Source organism: Girardinichthys multiradiatus, chromosome 2, assembly GCF_021462225.1.
Source record: "Girardinichthys multiradiatus isolate DD_20200921_A chromosome 2, DD_fGirMul_XY1, whole genome shotgun sequence".
Taxonomy (NCBI): domain Eukaryota; kingdom Metazoa; phylum Chordata; class Actinopteri; order Cyprinodontiformes; family Goodeidae; genus Girardinichthys; species Girardinichthys multiradiatus.
Window position 1 is genome coordinate 52051312 of NC_061795.1, and position 20279 is coordinate 52071590.

Below are 20279 nucleotides of genomic sequence, written 5' to 3' on the forward strand. Positions count from 1 at the left end.
GAGTTAGTCACAGTAGAAGCTCAGTCTGTAGCCATGTCTAGGAGAGAGAAAGGGTTAAACACTGAAAGACAGGGCTATGTGGATCATTGGTAGAAGGTGAGCATTAAGTTGTTGTCAGCAGAAGCTCGGTCAATTCCCCTCTCCAGAAAGGTGTCACAGGCAGAAACAGAGCCAGGCCAGGTGTAGCTTCTAGGAAGAGAAAAGAGAGTACAAGGTTAAAAGCTGAAATAACAGCAATCAATGCAAAATTGGAGAGTAGTATGAGAATGTAGTGAAGAGGGTGAAAGTGGTCGTTATGTCCTCCAGCAGCCTAAGCCTATAGCAGCATAACTACACAGATAGTTTCAGTTCAGATTATTTGGTTAAATGGCGCTTATTTACAACAATGTCGTCTCAAGGAACCTCACAAAGGGTCCCACTGATGGTCATTGTTATACTAAAAACCGCAAGGATTGGGATACCTCCCTCTGTCAGACTGATTATAACCATTGGAAAAGAGAAGGGGTCATACAGGTAGCAGAAATGGAGGGTGTGTTTGCACCTCAACCATAACTGAGCCGGTTTAGGCTAAACCTGACTCCCCCTTACTCCAACCAACAGGGAGGGAAGAAGACGGAGGTAAAAAATAAGGAAGATAGCTCAGGATAAACTAAGCCACTCTAACTATAAGCTTTCTCAAAAAGGAAAGTTTTAAGCCTAGCCTTAAAAGTAGACAGGGTGTCTGCCTCACGGACTAAAACTGGGAGCTGGTTCCACAGGAGAGGAGCCTGATAACTAAAGGATCTGCCTCCCATTCTACTTCTAGAGACTCTAGGAACCACCAGTAAACCTGCAGTCTGAGAACAAAGTGCTCTGTTAGGAACATATGGACCAATCAGATCTCTGATGTATGATGGAGCTAGATCATTAAGGGCTTTATATGTGAGGAGGATAATTTTAAATTATATTCTGGATTTAACAGGGAGCCAATGAAGGGAAGCTAAAATAGGAGAAATATGATCTCTCTTTTTAATTTTCATCAGAACTCTTGCTGCAGCATTTTGAATCAGCTGAAGGCTTTTAACTGCATTTTGTGGACATCCTGATAGTAAAGAATTACAATAGTCCAGCCTTGAAGTAACAAATGCATGGACTAGTTTTTCAGCGTCACTCCTGGACAGGATATTTCTAATTTTGGCAATGTTCTGGAGATGAAAGAAGGAAATCCTAGAAACCTGATTAATATGGGATTTAAATGACATGTCCTGGTCAAAAATAACACCAAGGTTTTTTACTTTATTATCTAACCCTGGTCGACTGGATCAAATGCAGCACTGAGATCTAACAGAACCAGAACAGACACAAGTCCATTATCTGAGGCCATAAGAATATCATTAGTGACTTTCAGCAGAGCTGTTTCAGTGCTATGATGAGCTCTGAAACCTCACTGAAACTCTTCAAACAGGTCATTGCTGTATAAATGTTCACACATTTGATTAGCAACTATTTTCTCAAGAATTTTAGATAAGAATGGAAGATTGGATATAGGTCTGTAATTTTTCAAGTCATCTCGATCAAGCGAAGGTTTCTTAAGTAAAGGTTTAATTACAGCTAACTTAAAAGCTTGTGGTTCTGATCCATTTACTAAAGATAGATTAATCATATCTAAAATGGGGCTGGTAATCAGAGGGAACACTTCCTTAAATAATTTGGTTGGGATTGGGTCTAACATACAAGTTGAAGGTTTAGATGAAGCTAATATTTCTGATAACTCAGGAAGCTTCACAGGATCAAAACAGTCCAAACACAAATCAGGTTCTGCAGTTATTTCCAATGTTGTCTCACTTGCTGAGGATAAAGTAATCATCTTCAGGAGTATGTCAAAGATTTTATTTTTAATAGAATCAATTTTATTTAAGAAGAATCCCATAAAGTCATGACTGCTAAGAGCTAAGGGAATGGATGGCTCAACAGAGCTATGACTCTGTCAAGGGGGCTGCATTGTCTAATGCATCACGCAATGATGAAGAAACACTATGAACAAAATAATCAATTTGTGAAGGGGCAGAAACAAAATTATTGCCGTCCACTGTGTTTTTCAGTGATAATGAGGAAATTAAAAGTGGAACAGATTCTTTAAAGGTTGTTACAGCATCGCCTGATAATGATCTACTATAATGAAATGTTCTTTCAGGTGTGGAGTACTCGGTTAAATTAAACTCAAAGTTTATTAAAAAATGGTCAGACAGGACAGGGTTATGAGAAAATATTGTTATATCTTTACACTCAATGCCATATGTCAGCACAAGGTCCAGAGAATGAAGACAAAGGTGGGTAGGTTTGTTAATGTTTTGATCAAAGCCAATTGAGTCTAAGATAGCATTAAACGCTATATTTCGGCTATCACTTTCAGCGTCTACATGAATGTTAAAATCCTCCACTATAATAACTTTATCTGTATTTAACACTAAATCAGATAAAAGGTCTGAAAACTGATCTAAAAATTGAGAGTAAGGGCCTGGTGGACGGTACAAAACAACAACCAGAAGAGGTTTTAGTGCTTTGCAATGTGGATGAGGAAAACTAAGCATTAAATATTCAAAAGAGTTGTAGCTATTGATTGGTCTGGGACTAATCAATAAATCAGACTGAAAGATGGTTGCTACTCCTCCTCCTCGCCCAGTAATTCGAGGAATGTGAAAATTTAAATAATTAGTAGGAGTTGACTCATTTATAGTAACATAATCTTCTTGCTGCAGCCAGGTTTCTGTGAGGCAAAGTAAATCAATCTGATTGTCACAAATCAGGTCACTAACTAACAATGTCTTTGAAGAGAGAGATCTTATGTTCAGTATGGCACATTTAATTGTTTTATTTTTCTTTTCGGTCTGAGTTGTGTTTATTTTTATTAGATTTTCCTGATTTAGATTATTTTTTAATCTATTCAATTTTGGCCGTGGGCGAGACACTGTCTTAATAGGGTAATGGGTGGGTAGCAGTACAGAAGCTGCAGAGAGGAGTGTTAAACTACGACCCTGCTTCCTGGTCTGAACCCTGGGTTGTCAGAGTTTTGGAGAACTAATAAATTCGGCCAGATTCCTAGAAAGAAGAGCAGCTCCATCCAAAATGGGATGGATGCCGTCTCTCCGGATCAGACCAGGTTTTCCCCTAAATGTTCGTCAGTTATCATCCATTAACATTTACTTTTCCTTCCCATAGAAAGTACTCCTGGATCAGTGCTTCTTTGTTCTCTTTGTGTCTCTGCTCTGTTCTCTCAAACCTCCAGTGGGTCGTGGCAGATGGCCGCTCACACTGAGCCTGGTTCTGGTTCTGCTGGAGGTTTCTTCCTGTTAAAAGGGAGTTTTTCCTCTCCACTGTCGCTACATGCATGCTCAGTATGAGGGATTGCTGCAAAGTCAACGCCAGTGACTGTCCACTGTCTCTACATGATCATCCAGGAGGAGTGAATGCTGCAAGTCACTGACTGGATGCAATCTGCTGGGTTTCCTTAGATAGAAAAACTTTTTATCCAATTTGAATAAATAACCGAATCTGACTGAACTGTTCAGTGATTAGGATTAATTGGAATGAACCTGACTTTTGTGAACAGCCTTGAGACGACATATGTTGTGAATTGCCGCTATATAAATAAAACTGAATTGAATACAGTGCAGTCGTCCTGTCCCATGTGCAGAAAAACACCCACAAAGTATGATGCTTCCACCCCCATGCTTCACAGTAGGGATGGTGTTTTTGGGATGGTACTCATCATTCTTCGTCCGCCAAACAAGGCGAATGGAATTAAGACCAAAAAGTTCTATTTTGGTCTCATCTGACCACAGGACTTTCTCCCATGACTCCTCTGGATCATCCAAATGGTTGTGGGCAAACTTGAGACAGGCCTGGACGTGTGCTGAGTTAAGCAGGGGAACCTTTATGCCAAAGTCATGCCATGCATGACTTTAAACTATGATGTCTTAGTGTATTACCCACAGTAACCTTGGAAACAGTGGTGCCAGCGCTCTTCATGTCATTGACCAGCTCCTCCCGTGTAGTTCTGGGCTGATTCCTCACCTTTCTTAGGATAATTGATACGCCACGAGGTGAGATTTTGTATGAACCCAGTTCGAGGGAGATTGACAGTCATGTTTAGCTTCTTTTATTTTCTAATAATTGCTCCAACAGTTGATCTTTTTTCACCAAGCTGCTTGGCAATTGCTCCGTAGCCTTTTCCAGCCTTGTGGAGGAGTACAATTTTGTCTTGATGTCTTTGGACAGCTCTTTGGTCTTAGCCATGTTGGTAGTTACAGTCTTACTGGTTGTGTGGGGTGGACAGGTGTCTTTTTGCAGCCAACGACCTCAAATAGGTGCTTCTAATTTAGAATAATAAGTGGAATGGATGTGGACATTTTAGAGGCAGACTAACAGGTCTTTGAGGGCCAGATATTTGCTGATTGGCAGGTGTTCAAATACTTATTTACAGCAGTAACACACAAATAAATTATTCAACAATCATACATTGTGATATATAAATATATATAGAAAGCTGTTCTGGATGCCCACCTCGAAGCTCATGGTTTTCTGCTGTGTTAGAGCCAGAAGACATCTCTGGTTTTGATTCATAAATGAGGATTTTTGGTTAAGAAATACATTTTCTCAAATTATGATTTTTAATTATAATTATTGATAAATATTAATTAATCAATAATCATAATCCCAACAAGAACCACTCCTTTATTGAGTGTGTCTTGCTAATCGCCAAAGATTTCCCCCTGTTGTCTATTCCATTTGCACAACATGTGAAATTGATTGTCAATCAGTGTTGCTTCCTAAGTGGACAGTTTGATTTTACAGAAGTTTGACAGAGTTATATTGTGTTGTTTAAGTGTTCCTTTTATTTTTTTGAGCAGTATATATATATATGATATATATATATATATATATATATATATATAATATATATTATATATATATATATATATAATATATATAATATATATATCTACATCTTCTACATGTTTGCCTTCAACGACATCAGAAGATGCTGATGCTCCCTTTGCCTCCTCCTTCCACCTGGGTGTCTCTAGAAGTCAGGTGAAGAGACAACTGGAAATACTGAACTAGAATAAGGCTGCAGGTCCAGATGGTGTCAGTCCTAGAGTCCTGAATGTCTGCGCAGAGCAGTTATGTGAGATTCTGCAGCACTTCTCCAACCTGGCCCAGAAGAAGGTTCCAGTGTTGTGGAAGACCTCCTGTCTTGTTCCGGTACCAAAGAAAACTCACCCATCAGTCCTCAATGACTATAGACCTGTTGTCCTGACATCTCACATCATGAAGGTCCCAGAGAGACTCCTGTTGGCCCACCTGAGTAAGCAAACAGTAAACCATCAGGACCTCCTTCAGTTTGCTTATTGCTGTGGAGTTGGAGTTGAAGATGCCATCATACACCTGCTTCAACAAACCCACTGTCATCTGGACAAAGCCAGCAGCACCGTGAGGATCATGTTATTTGATTTCTCGGGTGCATTTAATACAATCCAACCTGATTTGCTTTGTCAGAAACTCCAGAAGACTCGGGTGGAGGCCTCAACAATCTCCTGGATCAAAGACTACCTGACAAACAGACCACAGTTTGTGAGACTGAAGGGTTGTGAGTCTAACCAGGTAGTCAGCAGCACAGGAGCACCACAGGGGACGGTACTCTCACCATTCCTCTTCACTCTGTACACCTCAGACTTCCAGTACCAGACAGACTCCTGTCATCTGCAGAAATACTCAGATGATTCTGCAGTTGTTGGTGGATCAGAGATGGACAAGAAGCTGAGTACAGGAAGGTGGTGGACCGCTTTGTGGCATGGTGTGGAAACAATCATCTCATTTTGAACGTGAATAAAACAAAGGAGACGATTGTAGATTTTAGGAGAATCATGAATAGGTCAGACACTATTTCCATCATGGGAGAAGAGGTGGAGGTGGTGGAGGAGTATAAATACCTCAATGTTCACCTGGACAACAGACTGGAGTGGAGATACAACTGTAAAGGGACACAGCAGACTGTACTTCTTTAGGAAGCTTAGGGGCTTCAGTCTTTGTAGCAAGATGCTGCATTTCTTCTATAAGTCTGTTGTGGAAAGTGTGATCTCTTCTCCATCATCTGCTGGGCACAAAGTCTTGAAATCAACACATTCTGACACACTCACAACCCACATTAAAGGCAGCAATAAGAGACAACATGAGGTTAAAGTGTTCTTTATTTCACAAGTGAGTGCAGGCATCACTTTGGGTGGTGTACTTCTGATGATTTGAACCTTGGAAGATATTCTTGCCCCAGATGTTCTTAAAAGTCTTCTGGGCCATCTATTATAAAAAGAAAAAAACAACTTTCCATTGACCCAGGAACCAGCAGCACAATCTTTAAACGTTGTTCTACAACTCAGGCAGTTAGAAATGACAAATGGCTTCCGGTACTCAGACTGAAATTCTTTGGAGAATTTATTCGAGTCAACAACACCTTCAATTGTAAAAAGAAATGATTAGATCACCAAACACAACATTTACAAATTAGCACTTGGATACGTCACTTTGACAATTTAGCATAGCAATAACCAGGAAATGTTGATAGTTTGTTTTCCTATATCCACTTTATTTTGAATGATTAGTTGTGAGATTATTTGGAAATATTTATTTTAATATCAACCATATGTGTTAGTCTGTTCAAATTCTGTGACACTCTCCACTGCCATCTAGCATTTCATTCTTGGGGTTTCATAGTCAAAGGCATGGAATTCAAAATGACGACTTTCCATTTGCAAGTGCCCACAAAACACAATTTGGAGGTCAACACTCCACAGACCTCCAAATATATGACTAAAGTTCAAAACTATGTTTAGTTACTAGAAAAAAATTATAGTATTAAACTATCCAAAAAACTTAACAGATGAGACAATTTCAAATAGCTATGTTATGCTACGAAACCTTCTAAACCGTGTATTTTTGCTATTGTAATATGCTAGTAATATAGCCAACCCCAACATAATACATTAAGACCATGGTCCATGTCTTTCCAATTTGTTAATTTCTTTAAGTATAAATAAATTAAAAAGTAACATAACTAGTCCATCCATCCATCCATCGTCTTCCGCTTATCCGGGGTCAGGTCGTGGGGGCAGCAGCCTAAGTAGAGAGACCCAGATTGAGAGGAGACGTCCCAAGAGCCAGCTTCTGCAGCCCATTGGAAGGGGGACCCATGTTTCCTCTTTGGGCTGGGCCCGGCCGGGCACCATGAGTGAATGCCCGGCCACCAGACGCTCGCTGGCGAGCCCCTCCCCCAGGCCTGGCTCCAGGGTGGGGCCCTGGCGACCCGTGTCCGACCGAGGAAACACTGTTTTTATGACATTTATCGTAAGGGGTCTGTGGGCTGCGTTTTGTCTCATCCCTCACCTAGGACCTGTTTGCCTTGGGTGACCCTACCAGGGGCAGAACGTCCCTGATAACATAGCTCCTAGGATCATTGGGACACTCAAACCCCTCCACCACAGTAAGGTGGCAGCCCAAGGAGTGGATCATAACTAGTAATTTTATTTAATTTTTGCCCTCTACGACCTCACTGCTTCAGCGTGACTATGAACACTTTAATATATACACTAATTTCTCTTCTTTACCTTTTTTCACATTTAAATCTTTACTTTTTAACTACTAATTTGTACATGTTGGCTTTAAAATATAAAATTGCCAACCTTATAAATATAATTCAGAAAATTAACTTAATCACTGATAATTGCGGTACCTTCATTCTGGGCTTCTCCATGCAACTTTACACTTACTTCAGGTTAGCTCTGCAGATATACCTACTTGAAAAACATAAAACCAACCAATCACTGTGAGGATGAAACGGCCACACTTGTGGCTTACTAAATGCTTACTCTCCGTCTGCAGAGAACCCCTTCTCCAAACAAAAGGTATCACACAGTTTAGATTAACGTTTTTGAATGTTGATTTTCCAAGAATATCTTATTTTACCAGCAAACCGCTTTGCTTGTTTGTTCAATTATGTTTTGTATAAAAGAGCGGAGAACGAGGTAAACGCTGAGTAAACCTTCTGAGCAAGATTACTGTGTGAACTGACAATAAGATGACTCTCTAGCTCAGCTTGTGGTGCGTGTAGCCTTGTTCCCTTCCTTGATACGTGCTGTGAGAACATGAGCACCAATTTTCTGCTTCCTTTTCCTGCACAGACGACTTCTAATACGACCCTCCACTGCCAATATCGTTTCCTTTATTTATAAATTGCTCACTGCAGATTCTAACAGCCTTTTGGTGAGAACACAACATTGTGTATTTTCTCTATGAACTGTATTAAAACATGAAACTGAAGTATATTTTGAATGTCTATAACTTTATTGGATTCAGTTCTCCAGTCTCTTGTTGAAACAAAGCTTTTTATGGATCCGTTTAGAAGATTCTGTCCATTTCAGAATCTACAGTGATCAATAAAATATTTAAACTGTTAAATTAAAAACTGAAGTCCTGGGTTAGGGGTTAGTCCTGTTTTTGACTTTTCATTCAACATGAGATAACTGCACCATGACTGTGCTCCAATATCAGGTGCTGAAAGAAAAATTTTATTTTTTTAACTGTTGGCAGCACTGTTCCCCTGCAGCAAGAAGGTTCTGGGTTTCTGAGTTTAAATGTTCTTGATGTTCATGCATGGCTTCTCTCTGGGACTGTAGGAGGAAGCTGGAGTACCCAAAGTAATGACTGTTAGGTTAAATGGTCTCCCTAAATTGCCTTTACATGTTAGTATAGGCCCTTTTCCACCAAAAGCCCAAGGATTTGATGTACCTGGGTGATGGGAATCCCAGAGAATGTCGTACTTTTTTCCATTGCCTAGAGAAGCCGTGGACTATTTATTTAATTCAGCCTAATGACGTATGGGGAAGTTGTGAATAAAGTGTTAGGGTGCTTTGTGAATAACTTTTATCTTACAGAGGTAAAATTCCAATCAAAATCTTAGAATTCGAGATGTTTTTGTTCAATAACACCCATTTAGGAGAGAAGCTGATTTAATTAATCCTGCTCCTCCAGGAGTTTGTGTTTTAGGTTCTGTTCTCTTTAGCGCTGGGCATGCAGCGATCAAATGTCCTGGTTTGTGGCAATAAAAACAGTCGCAACTCTCAGATGGCACACTTTTACGAACTGATTTTTGTTCATGTGGTGATCTTAGGTACTATAACCCCAAACCCAAGGATAAAAAGCTCAACACCACCACCCTGGGAATTTCACCCAGAGAATTTTACCTTCGTGTAAGAAAAAGGCACACAGGTTCGTTTATAACAATACTTATGACAACTGAGACGAGATCCAAATTTACAAAGTCAGTTTATTAAATCCTAATTTAAAAAAAAAAAAAAAAAAATTTGTTATCAAAGACAATAACAGAAAAACCCCACAGGAGCTGTGGTTACCGGTCGCAGGACCCAGTATTGAGGGATGGCCTCCACTAAACAGAAAAACAAAAATAACCCTTATTAAAGGCACCAGACACAGTGAGACAACCCAAACTCAGGAATCACGGCACACAAAGTAGGAAGACGCCTTCACAAGCACTACCACCGGGCCTCAGATGCAAAAGAAACTACAATTAATAAATATCGTGAACACCTCAGTATAATAAAACAAAACAAAGTAATTTACAAAATAAACCCAGTAACTTCACCCAAGCAAAGTTAAAAGAGGATTGGGACCAAATATGGCCCACTAGCCACGCCGCAGCGGGATGTGAGCCGGGCGCTGAGATGCCACACCCCAAACAATTCAACCACCGGTAAGAGCCACCGGGATCCAGACGTAAGAAACAGCCGAGCGCTGAAATGTGTCGGCGCAACAGTTCACAGCAGTCCGGAGACAAAACAGCAGCGATCCAATTATCATGAGAGACCTATGAGATTTAATTAGTTGGTCACTAGTTCAGTTAAAGTAAGAAACTTGAGCCGACAATGACAATTAACATAATTGCCCACCTGCCGATCCATACAGCCACGCACACACACGCACAGGAGGAAGAAGAGAACGAGAAGCAGACCTGTGGCGTTCTCCTATAATCATAGTAAACTTAGCTTTTCTACAAAGATCAGCAATAGTGCAGCAAGAGAGAACACCTACCACAAGGAAATCAAAGCCGCATATACCACACTTTGCGATCTGACACTTGTCTGCAGCCAAGTCCAACAGGTGAGCCACTCAGTGGAAGCGCACAGGAGACATGGGTCTCAGAGGCGTGGGACGGCTTCTTTTATACCACACCCACTTGAGTCAACCGAAGGTTCTTACCGGAACTTAGTTGTACAGAAATAAACATCTCTCTACCACTACATTCATAAAAAAATCCTGTTGTTATTTATGTGGAAAAAAACTGCTGTATGAGTTAAAACAAATTCATTAGCTAAAAATGCAGCGTTAGTTAGAGAGTAGACCTTCTGTTCGTTTATATAAACCACAATGCGTTCCGGTAAACACTTTTTAAATTCCTCCAACAAGATAATCGCTCTCAGATCCTTACACAAATAACACCATTTATCAAACAAAACAATATTTTCTTGTGCAAACTCAATAAACGACTGGTTAGCAGTTTTAATAATATTCCTAAATTTTTGATGACATCCTTCAGGGACAAGTTCATATGCCTACAACATTGTCTTTGTAAGAGTTTCATAGTCTAAACTCTGCTCAATTGCAAACTTGAACAAGCTTTTCCCACAAGTTTACACTGAAGTACAAGGGACCAAATGTCATGGAGTGACATTTTGGACTTGTTGGTTTATTTTGTAATTTTGATTCTCCTTATGGCTCTTTGTTTGTTTCTATGTTTCCCTCTAGTTTCTCTGTTTACTTTAGTTCATAGTTATTCTACTTCTTTATTTCCACCTCTGATTTATTCTCTTGCTTAGTTTGTGTTTTCTGTTTCAGTCCTTTCACCCATCCTCAGCCTTTGTATTTGTTTCACCTGTTCCCTGTTTCTTTGATTACCTGCCTTTTGTTCCCCTCTCTGTGCTCTGTGTATATTAGTTGTTCTGTTTGTTTAGTTCCTGGCTGGTTCCTTGTTTCTATGTCGGTGATGTCTATGCTTCGTTTATGCTACGTTTCTATGCTACCTTTCTATGTCTATGCTTTGTTCATGCTTCGTTTATACTACGCTTTGGATACCTATGCTTCGTTTGGACTATGCTATGCCTTGCTATGAGTACCTGCAGGTTTGCGCAAGTTTTGATCTAGTCCTTGTTTCATCCCTGCAGTGTGTTTTGTTACATTTTGGACTTTTATGAATAAACAAGGAAGTAACTATGATGCGACTACCGAGCTCTTGTCTGCGCTTTGGTCCGACCCACAGTCGTTCCCCGACAACAAAACTCCTTTGGCCAACTCAAAGCAGCGGCTATGCACTCAAATGGACTAAAATAAGAGTCTACTTCAGACTCACAAAATGGAGGAACCAATGCTATGGGTTGGGTTTCTCCAAACATAGTTCGGTGCATCATGTCCAAACGTCTCTACTTTGGTCTCATCTGTGCAGAAGTGTCCTTCATTCAGATGCAGCTTTGCAACCTAAGACATGCTGTCATTTGTTACACTGCCTTTAGATGTTGTTCTGGTTGGCAGTTTTTTGGTGTATGGGGGAGTGGAAATAGAGTCTTTCCTTGATGACTTTGTAAAATCACCTTTTTGGGGAAAACTAAAAAAATGTAAGAAAGCGTACCTGCTCGTTGTGGCAAATCTCTATAATGTTGAAGTGTCTTATAGTCCTCGCAAAGCAGTTAAAGGAAACCCTGTGTGAAAAACTGGTGGAGAAAGGTGTGCTATCGCCACAAATGGCTGCTGTAAAAGAGGTAGAAGACGCTGCACTGGGAATGGATGTCAATGCAGCACAAGCTGATGATGCACCTATTGTTGGCACAAAGCCTGATCAAGTCTTCAGAGAATTGTCAACAGAGGAATTTCCCCTCACTCTGTTGCATGAAGGAATTGGAGAACAGCTACAAATAGCTGGAAGTGCAAGCCATGCATCCCTGTATCAGAGCTCTTGAGCTTGAAAAAGGTGCACCTGCAGTCCCATTGATACCACCAAGAACACATTCCTCTGCTTCTGCCATTTCTGAAATAGGTAACCACATAGCATTGGTTCCTCCATTTCATGAGTCTCAAGTAGACTCTTATTTTAGTGCATTTGAGTGCATAGCCGCTGCTTTGATTTGGCCAAAGGAGTTTTGGTCCCTTTTATTTCAGTGTAAACTTGTGGGAAAAGCCCAAGAGTTGTGTTCAAGTTTGTCAATTGAGCAGAGTTTAGACTATAAAACTCTTAAAAGGACAAAGTTGCAGGCATATGAACTTGTCCATGAGGCATGTCATCAAAAATTTAGGAATATTATTAAAACTGCTGTTGGGACCCACAGCCATGGATTACAGCATGCGGTACGAACTTTTCTGGAACTTTCAAAATAAATCGCATTAACCTACTTCCAACCAGCCAGGAAAGGGGATAATAGCGGACTTCCTGTGATGTCACTGGCTGTATAAAAACACCATCTTTCCAATTAATCGATCTCTTCCACGTGGGTCTCTAGAGGATTGGGACAGGAGAGGCACAGCGCGCCAATGTCTCTTTGCTGGCAAACAGACATAACTCAATCATATGCACTAAGTTAAGTACGAATGAATTGCTATTTGTGTATCCGGTATTCATTCATGAACGGGGGTAATTAAGGTACAAGCGTTGCTTGACATTCTCTTTGAGGTCTACAGAATCAAACAGTGTTATAGAGAGTTCCCAGCAGAGACCCCGTCTCTATGACGCTGAGTGGAGCAGTTTTCCCGGTCTGAAGGAGGGTAAACGGGAGCGCTTCACCATGGTTGCAGCTGTAGAATGCAGTTCGGCTGGCCGACAGAGCGAGCCGCCTCCACCCACAGCTACAGAGGTTAGCTGGAAGCTAACCCTTTTGTTCACTGTAGAAGCTTTCTTCAAACTTCATCACCCAGACAACTTCTCCTCAGTACAGTTCACATACAAGGTTAGCTGGTTTGGGCAGAGAGTGATGGAAGTATTTTTGAATGAAATAATCTAAACATTTTTCGTTTTATTAAGTTTGGTTTTGTTTGTGTTGAAACTCAGCTTTCTTATTGCTAGCAGATTATCTGCTCAGCACGTGTGCTCAGTTTTGTGTTCTGTGTTTGTGTGTTTTAAATTTAAGACAAACTTTACTTGAAGAGTGATTTTAAACACAGAAGACTGATCATAAGCGCTGTCCACGCTTATGCATTTTAACCCTTTTATAAACGGTATTTTTACAGGTGTGTGTTTGATTCTGATGATAAGTTATAAGCTTCTTTTGTTAGCTTTAACCGCTAACAGCTAAGAACACATGCTTGCCTGCTAAGATCATTTACCCAAAAAGGTTGTAAGTTTTCAATCCAGTAAAATATTTTACCATTCTTTGTCCAGGGTGTACCCCGCCTCTCGCCCATAGACTGCTGGAGATGGGCACCAGCTCCCCCACGACCCACTATGGAATAAGCGGTAGAAAATGACTGACTGACATTTTACCATTCCCTTAATAATATTTCTTCAAATATTATTTCAATAAATAAAGGCAGCTAATGAGTCACCATTGAGAATTAGTCATCCAGAAGGTTGGTTTTATTCAGCAGATCATTATTTAAAACATTATTTTATTAAAATAATATTTAATCTGATCTTGCATTGTGAATGGTTGTCTAAACGTTTGCTGATTATTTTCTAAGTTAGTTCCAAGACTAACTTAACTTCATTTCCAGATTCTTCAAGATAATCCTTGGTTCTCAAACATAAACATTGCATGGTAATGTTGCATCACTCTTTTTGGTCATAATTTCTAATCATCTTTAATCAACTTGTTTATATTGTACATAGTCCATTAGTCTTCATTATTCTTTAATTCTGCTTGGTAGTTTAGTTGGATTGTTTTAGCAAAGTAAAGAGTTTGTTGATTGAAATATGTTTGACTTTGAGTTGACTTATTTTTGTTAATAAATTCTTGTATTTTAAGAAATTGTGTGAATTTATTCCATATATGTGCAGAGTTTATGCTGTTCAATAATGTCAGAGCTCGTCTCACACCTTTCTATTTTGTCCTAATACCATCGCCTTACTGGGCTGGTATTCACAGGACAACCCTTAATAGACCCAAATATTATTTGATAAAATATATTGATAAATGTTTTTATTCATGTAAGGTAAAAACTTTGGAGGATCTAAAAGCGTTTATGTTGTAAAGTTACACAACTATAAAAGACAAATAATTCAGCAGGTATTAATCCAAAAACATTGTGTCAAAGAATTACATCGCTAACATATTGCTAGTTGCAAAATAATCATTTAACAATTAATGTCAAGAAAACTGAATGCATGCATTTTTCCTCACCTAGGAGACATTTAGTTATATCAAATCATATTATTTTCATTTCAGGATGGAGAGTACCTTTTTATAACAACCCTCTTTCTATAGTCAATGCTTATAAATATCTGGGGATTATTTTGGACTCTCACTTTAGCTATAATGACCATGTGCAAGCCTTACCCACTAAGTTGAAACAAAAAATATATGTTTACTCCAAAATTAGATAAGATTTGGCATATTGTGTTTCGAACTCTTATGTCATACTGTCTACCTGTTTGGTCTCTTACCAAAAGAGGATCAAAGAGTGGTGACTCAGATGTTCCTGTTTCTGACTTTGTAGCACTCTAGTGATAAACTCAGAGGGCTGGACTTCCCCTAACACACCAAGTTTACACCACACAACAGTTTCATGAGCTGCGTTTGGAGGATTTACTGCCGTACAAGATTCCTCAGAGCTCAGACAAACCTGTGTGGCCAAAACAGAGCTGACCATTTCTATTTTACCCCATAAAACCAACCTTAAAATCAATTTTAATTAGAGTATGTGAAGGTCTGAAGCATGTTAAAAACACCTACTGTATGTGCTGTCATTTGCTGCAGGAGATGAATGTTCGCTCTGTTGTAAAACTTGTGAACTTTGATTGTACAACATGTGAACTGATATTTTCTGACAGAGCTGATAAAACATGGACCTTGTCTTTTGTTGTAACAAGTTACTAACACATAGATGAACTTCATAAAACAACACATTTTGTGATCCATTTCCTGTAAACTCATTTGTTGCCTCACATTTCTTCCTCAAATAATTTACTTTCTTTTTTGTTTGTTTTCTTTGTAATCATCAGCGACACCTTTCACGATTATTGAAGCAGGTTTGTGTTGTTTGTCCATGTTTTACATTTGCAAGAACTGAAACAAATTTCTCAGAGTAAAAGCTATAAGGCACAAAGATAATGTCTTAGAAAACTACTTTTTGTTTGAGAACATTTTTTTCCGCTGTCAGCCAAGAAATACTCAGATTCTTAAGATGCAGCAAAGCTTGATTAAAATATCGAAAACAGCACTGTTTACCCTAAAACCTTAAGAGTTTCAATCCAACAACTTGTGATAAGAGCCATGTAAAAGTATTCACACCTCCTCATGCATTCTGTCCAAACTGTCATTTATTATGACTTTATGTAACACACCAACACAAGAGGAGCATAACTGGGAAGCAGTTCAATTATTAATGTTTTAAACATTCTCTACTAATACAATCTGAAAAGTGTGGAGTGTATTAATATTCAGTCAGAATCAGTGTTCTGTAGAACCCCTTGGCCTACAGGTCCAGCTGCAGGTCTTTTGGGGTTTGCCTCCACCAGCTTTGAACATCTGCAGACCAAGTTTTGCCAAATCTTAGTAAAACAGCTTTAGCTCAGTCAGATTAGATGGAGAACATCAGTGAACATCAGTTTGTAAGTCTTGCTACAGATTCTCAGTTGGATTTAGGTCTGGACTTTGACTAGGCTATTCTAACACATGAATCTGCTTTGATATAAACCATCCTGTTGTAGCTGACTGTCTCAAGTCTTCTACAGCATCTAACAGGTTTTCTTCCTGGATTGTCATGTGTGTTACTTGGTGTTCGTGGTGCCTTTTGTTCACTAACGTTCTCTAACAAACATCTGAGGTCTTCACAGAAAAGTTGTATTTATACTCTGGTTCAATTACACACAGTTGGACTGAATGTTATGGGTGTCAGAGTTAAAGGGGTGAATACAAATGCAAGCCATAATTTTTCAGATTTTTATTTGTAAAGCATGTTAAAATACATTACCCACTTTTCAGTTCGGTACCTTTTGTGTTGGTCTGTCACATAAAATCCTAATAGAGTACAGTAAAGTTTGTGGTTAGAGCAAGACAAAAGTGGAAAGGTTCAGGGGTGTGAACAATTTAACAAGACTGTAACTTGTCAAGTTCTAAAATGATAAGAAAAGCCTTCTCCCCCTTGTATAATAAGTTCAGTTTAGTCATGGGCAGAAGAGAAATGGTTACTGGTGAATCATGCTGAACCGTTGAATGTTTTATCAGGCGTGTGCAGAAGTAAAAGTTAACTATCACATTGATTGGGTATTAAATACAGCCTGGCCACAGGTCTGCAACAAGAAAACATTTTTGTTTTCTATAAAACAAACTCCTGGCAAATTTAAGCTCTCACATGGACTTTTATTGGCTTTTTTTCTTATTTTTTTGATTTTCAAATATTCAAGTACATGGATGTTAAGAGATCCAGGACACAATCAGTGGCAAATACCTTCTGAAAGAAATAATTACTTCATCATGTTCCTTGTACTGCAGATTCTGAGATCTTCCTCTTGAAGCAACAATGTTTCCCTCGCAGGCTAAGACACGTAGATCACTTGTAAACATGATACATTTTCAGTCTTTGATTTTAAAGGTTACAAAAAGTAGTCTGGTAGAAAAATATCTTCTGTCATAGATTTTTCTCTTTTTATGAATATTTATACGAAGTACCTCACAGTATAATCTGAAAAAGAAACAAAACATAAAAATGTTCAGGTGGGTAAAAGGCCTTTGGTTTTCATAACAAAACAAAAAAATGACATTAAAATAAGTTCATTCACTGTCCATTGTACAACAACAGTGATGACTGGACTGGAAACTGTTGGGCACCTTCAAGGCAATACAAATGTCCACAAGTTTCAAAAGGTTCATTCCTCAGAACATTTCTGCAGCTACAATCAGGCGTCACTCCTGAGGACGATAGAGCCGCACAGCCTCCGCTGGACAAAGTATCCCAGGACGATGAGCAGCATCTCCGAGGTGCTGCCGAGTGCCACGATGAAGGGAGCCTGGGATGCAAAGTCCGCTTCCATCCGCCGGAAGGACAGTTGCATCACAGCCAGAGCCAGCAAGCTGTTCTGGACGCCCACCTCGATGCTCACGGTTTTCTGCTGTGGTAGAGCCAGGCCTGCTATTCTGGCCAAGATGGCTCCAACCAAGAGGCCCAGCAAAGGCACCGTAACCCCAACTGCCACAATCTGGGGCTGGACGTTGGCCAGGATGGACGCACCCATTTGGTAGGCCATAAAGATGCCACCGATCATGAGCACAAGGCTGAAGGGTCGGATGAGCACCAACAGGACACGAGTAAGGGCCGGCAGGCGAAGCTTGATCAGCATGCCCAGGGAGATGGGAATAGCAATAAACAAGAGGGTACCCAAGATTTTTACAAAGGGAACATGGAGGGCAGCGTGCACGCCCAGTAGCCGGCCATACATAGCTGAGGACAGAGGCATGGCTGCTGTGGCCACCACTGTGGAGACCAGTGTCATGGAGATGGCCAGGGTGACATCTCCTCCCAGCAGCAGGCTGTACAGGTACCCACCCCCACCACCTGGGGCAGAGCAGGTGATGACCAGGCCGAGGGAGAGCGCTTTGGGCATTGAGAGCAGCCGGGACACACAGTAGGCATACAGCGGCATCACCAAGAACTGGGCCAGAACCCCCAGCAGCAGGGGCACAGGGCTCCTTAGCAGACCCCGCAGCACCTCTACCTCCACCTTACACCCAAAGGCACACTTGTTGACGAAGATGAGGGGGAGCAATGCGAACAGTACCGGGTTCTCTGTGAAGTGGGACAGGCCCCCGGACTGGAGCAGCCGGGTTGCCTGGTTGTCCTCACCGGGCTCTACTCTGATGGAGTAATCCGTCCTCTCTTCGATCAGAACCGGGACCGATTCCTGGTCCAGGTCCAGCAGCTGGATCTGCAGCGGAGCCGTACCCGGGAACCCGGAACGGATGCTAATGATGAAGCTGCCGGCGGGTCCTGCTTGGCCGCCGTCCGTCACATTCAGGATGGAAAGTACCTCTGGGTCCAGAGAGCGAACCCTCACAGTCTCCTTCCAGCTGTTCGTGGAGCCCCGGTATCGAGTGGAGATCACGATCACTCCTTCCGTGTTTTCCGGAAACTCAAATTCCTGCGACAATCCGTCCCCGATCGTGATATACCCGGTGTTGGTGTCCGTGGTGCTGTCCACGGTCAAGTTCCCGGTGGCCCAGGCTCGGTCCACTCCGCTGATCAGGAACAAACAGAGAGTAAAAAGCGTCCTCATCGCACTGGCGGACAGGGGCGGGGAGGGGGCTCCGCAGAGACACGCTTCACTCCGACCAGGGCCCAAAAGAGACGGTTACACCGCCACTCTACCCGACCAGCACCGCGAACTTCTCATTCTTGTCTTCGGGATAAAAGCTCCGCGTCGTCAGCCGGCTCTTCGCCTCGCCTGGTTCCCATTTTAGTGCCGACTTTATACCGGAACCTAAACATCACCCCGCCCTGTCCGGTGCTGGCGGAGCCAAACCGTAGCGCGGCAGCCCCCGGGAATCCAACCCGCAGCCGACCCGTTTGTTTTCAGTATAGAGTCCGTCAGGATGAACCGCAGCCTCGTCTCGTCTTTCGGTTATTTTAGCTCCAGATTGATCACAACTGACAACATCGTAGCTGCTCTGCAGCTTTCTGCCAGGAGGTGGTACAGTCAAGCTGGTTGAGAGAAGATACGGCTTTCCGCTGAGGCCTGCCAAAATAAAAGCGCTCTTTCTCCTCAAAATAGGCGAACATGGGATTCAAACGTGGCAACCTATTTATGTGATCAAATAAATGTACATCCCATATAAGCTGGACAAGTCATATTTTAGAATTATGAGATATTATGTTAAAGTTTTGACCCTACTGCCTTAACATTATAATGTACCACATAGGACTTTTGGATAAAAAAATGTGCTTATGCCTTTGTTAAAAAATGAGACCATGGTAAATCTTTAAAAAAAACATTTTTTCCTTTAATGCGACATTTATCCTGGACAATTCAACCGAAAAACAAACCCATCTTTGAGGAGAAAAAAAATGAAAACGCTGAATAATTTGATTGCATAAGTGAAAAATTATGCAATCATACTTTGTTCAAGCAGCTTTTGATTTCAACATTTAATCTTCAGTTTGAGTCTGTCAGTATCCCACATCTTAATGCCAAATTAGTCAGGAAGCATTGTGCAGATCTCTTAAATTGTGATGACATCGCTTGTCCACAGCCCTGTTCAGGTGACCCCTCAGGCATTCTGTTAGATTTAGTTTTTGACTCTGGCTCAGCATTTCCAGAACTTTAATTTTTCTCTTATGAAGTCCTGACTTTGTCATTCATCTTCAGCTTTTTATCATGCACCTGAATGTTTTGGGTCAAAACTGACTGGTTCATTATTTCATCTACCTAAGTTCCCAAGTTCTACCCACAGAAAGTAACCCAAGATCCTGATGCTGCCACCAGGTTCATCTCTGGGTATGGTAATCTTTTGGTGTTTATGAGTGTTGTTTTTGTTTCAAACGTATTTTTTAAATAGTGACCCAAAATCCACGTTTGGTTCGGGATCATAAAACATTCTTCTCACCTAGGGCTTTGAGAATCAGTCCCATAATCAGTCTAGTAAAGTCAGTCAAAGGATGAACTCTTTCCTTACCATTGAAGGATTTCGATCACAAATTTAAAGAAGTTAATAGATTTTACAGATTAAAATTTATTTAGCATTAATCAAAAATAATTACTCTTAAATGAAGAATTATAGGAAAAGCCATCAGGAGTTAATAGTTAATGTAATTAATAATTATATTTAATTGTAATCCCACTAAGGTTTATTTACTCATAGTTTAATGATGTAAAAAGAGGCCCACAACTAAAGAAAAGATGGTGCCTACTGATTGCCAAACCCAGATGTTGACTCTCTCAGAACCACTTGCATTTTTGTCCTGCAGATCTGCCACCTCAGTCCCTCTCTCACCAGGAGGGATTCTCAGCTTTGACTCCAGCAGCGGTTCTGTTTGCC

The 20279-nt window shown here is 40.7% G+C and overlaps 1 protein-coding gene across 1 annotated transcript; it reads right to left on the reverse strand.

The window, feature by feature from the left end:
• Positions 1 to 16176: 16176 nt before the first annotated feature.
• slc10a3 (solute carrier family 10 member 3) lies at positions 16177 to 19082 on the reverse strand. Its single transcript, XM_047355038.1, has one exon. It carries the CDS (start codon positions 18518 to 18520, stop codon positions 17147 to 17149), a length of 1374 nt encoding a protein of 457 aa, XP_047210994.1. The 5' UTR covers positions 18521 to 19082; the 3' UTR covers positions 16177 to 17146.
• Positions 19083 to 20279: the final 1197 nt, after the last annotated feature.

Bases quoted from the DNA above. Each gene is read 5' to 3' on its own strand.
- slc10a3 (XM_047355038.1), bottom strand. From the start codon at position 18,520: ATGAGGACGCTTTTTACTCTCTGTTTGTTCCTGATCAGCGGAGTGGAC.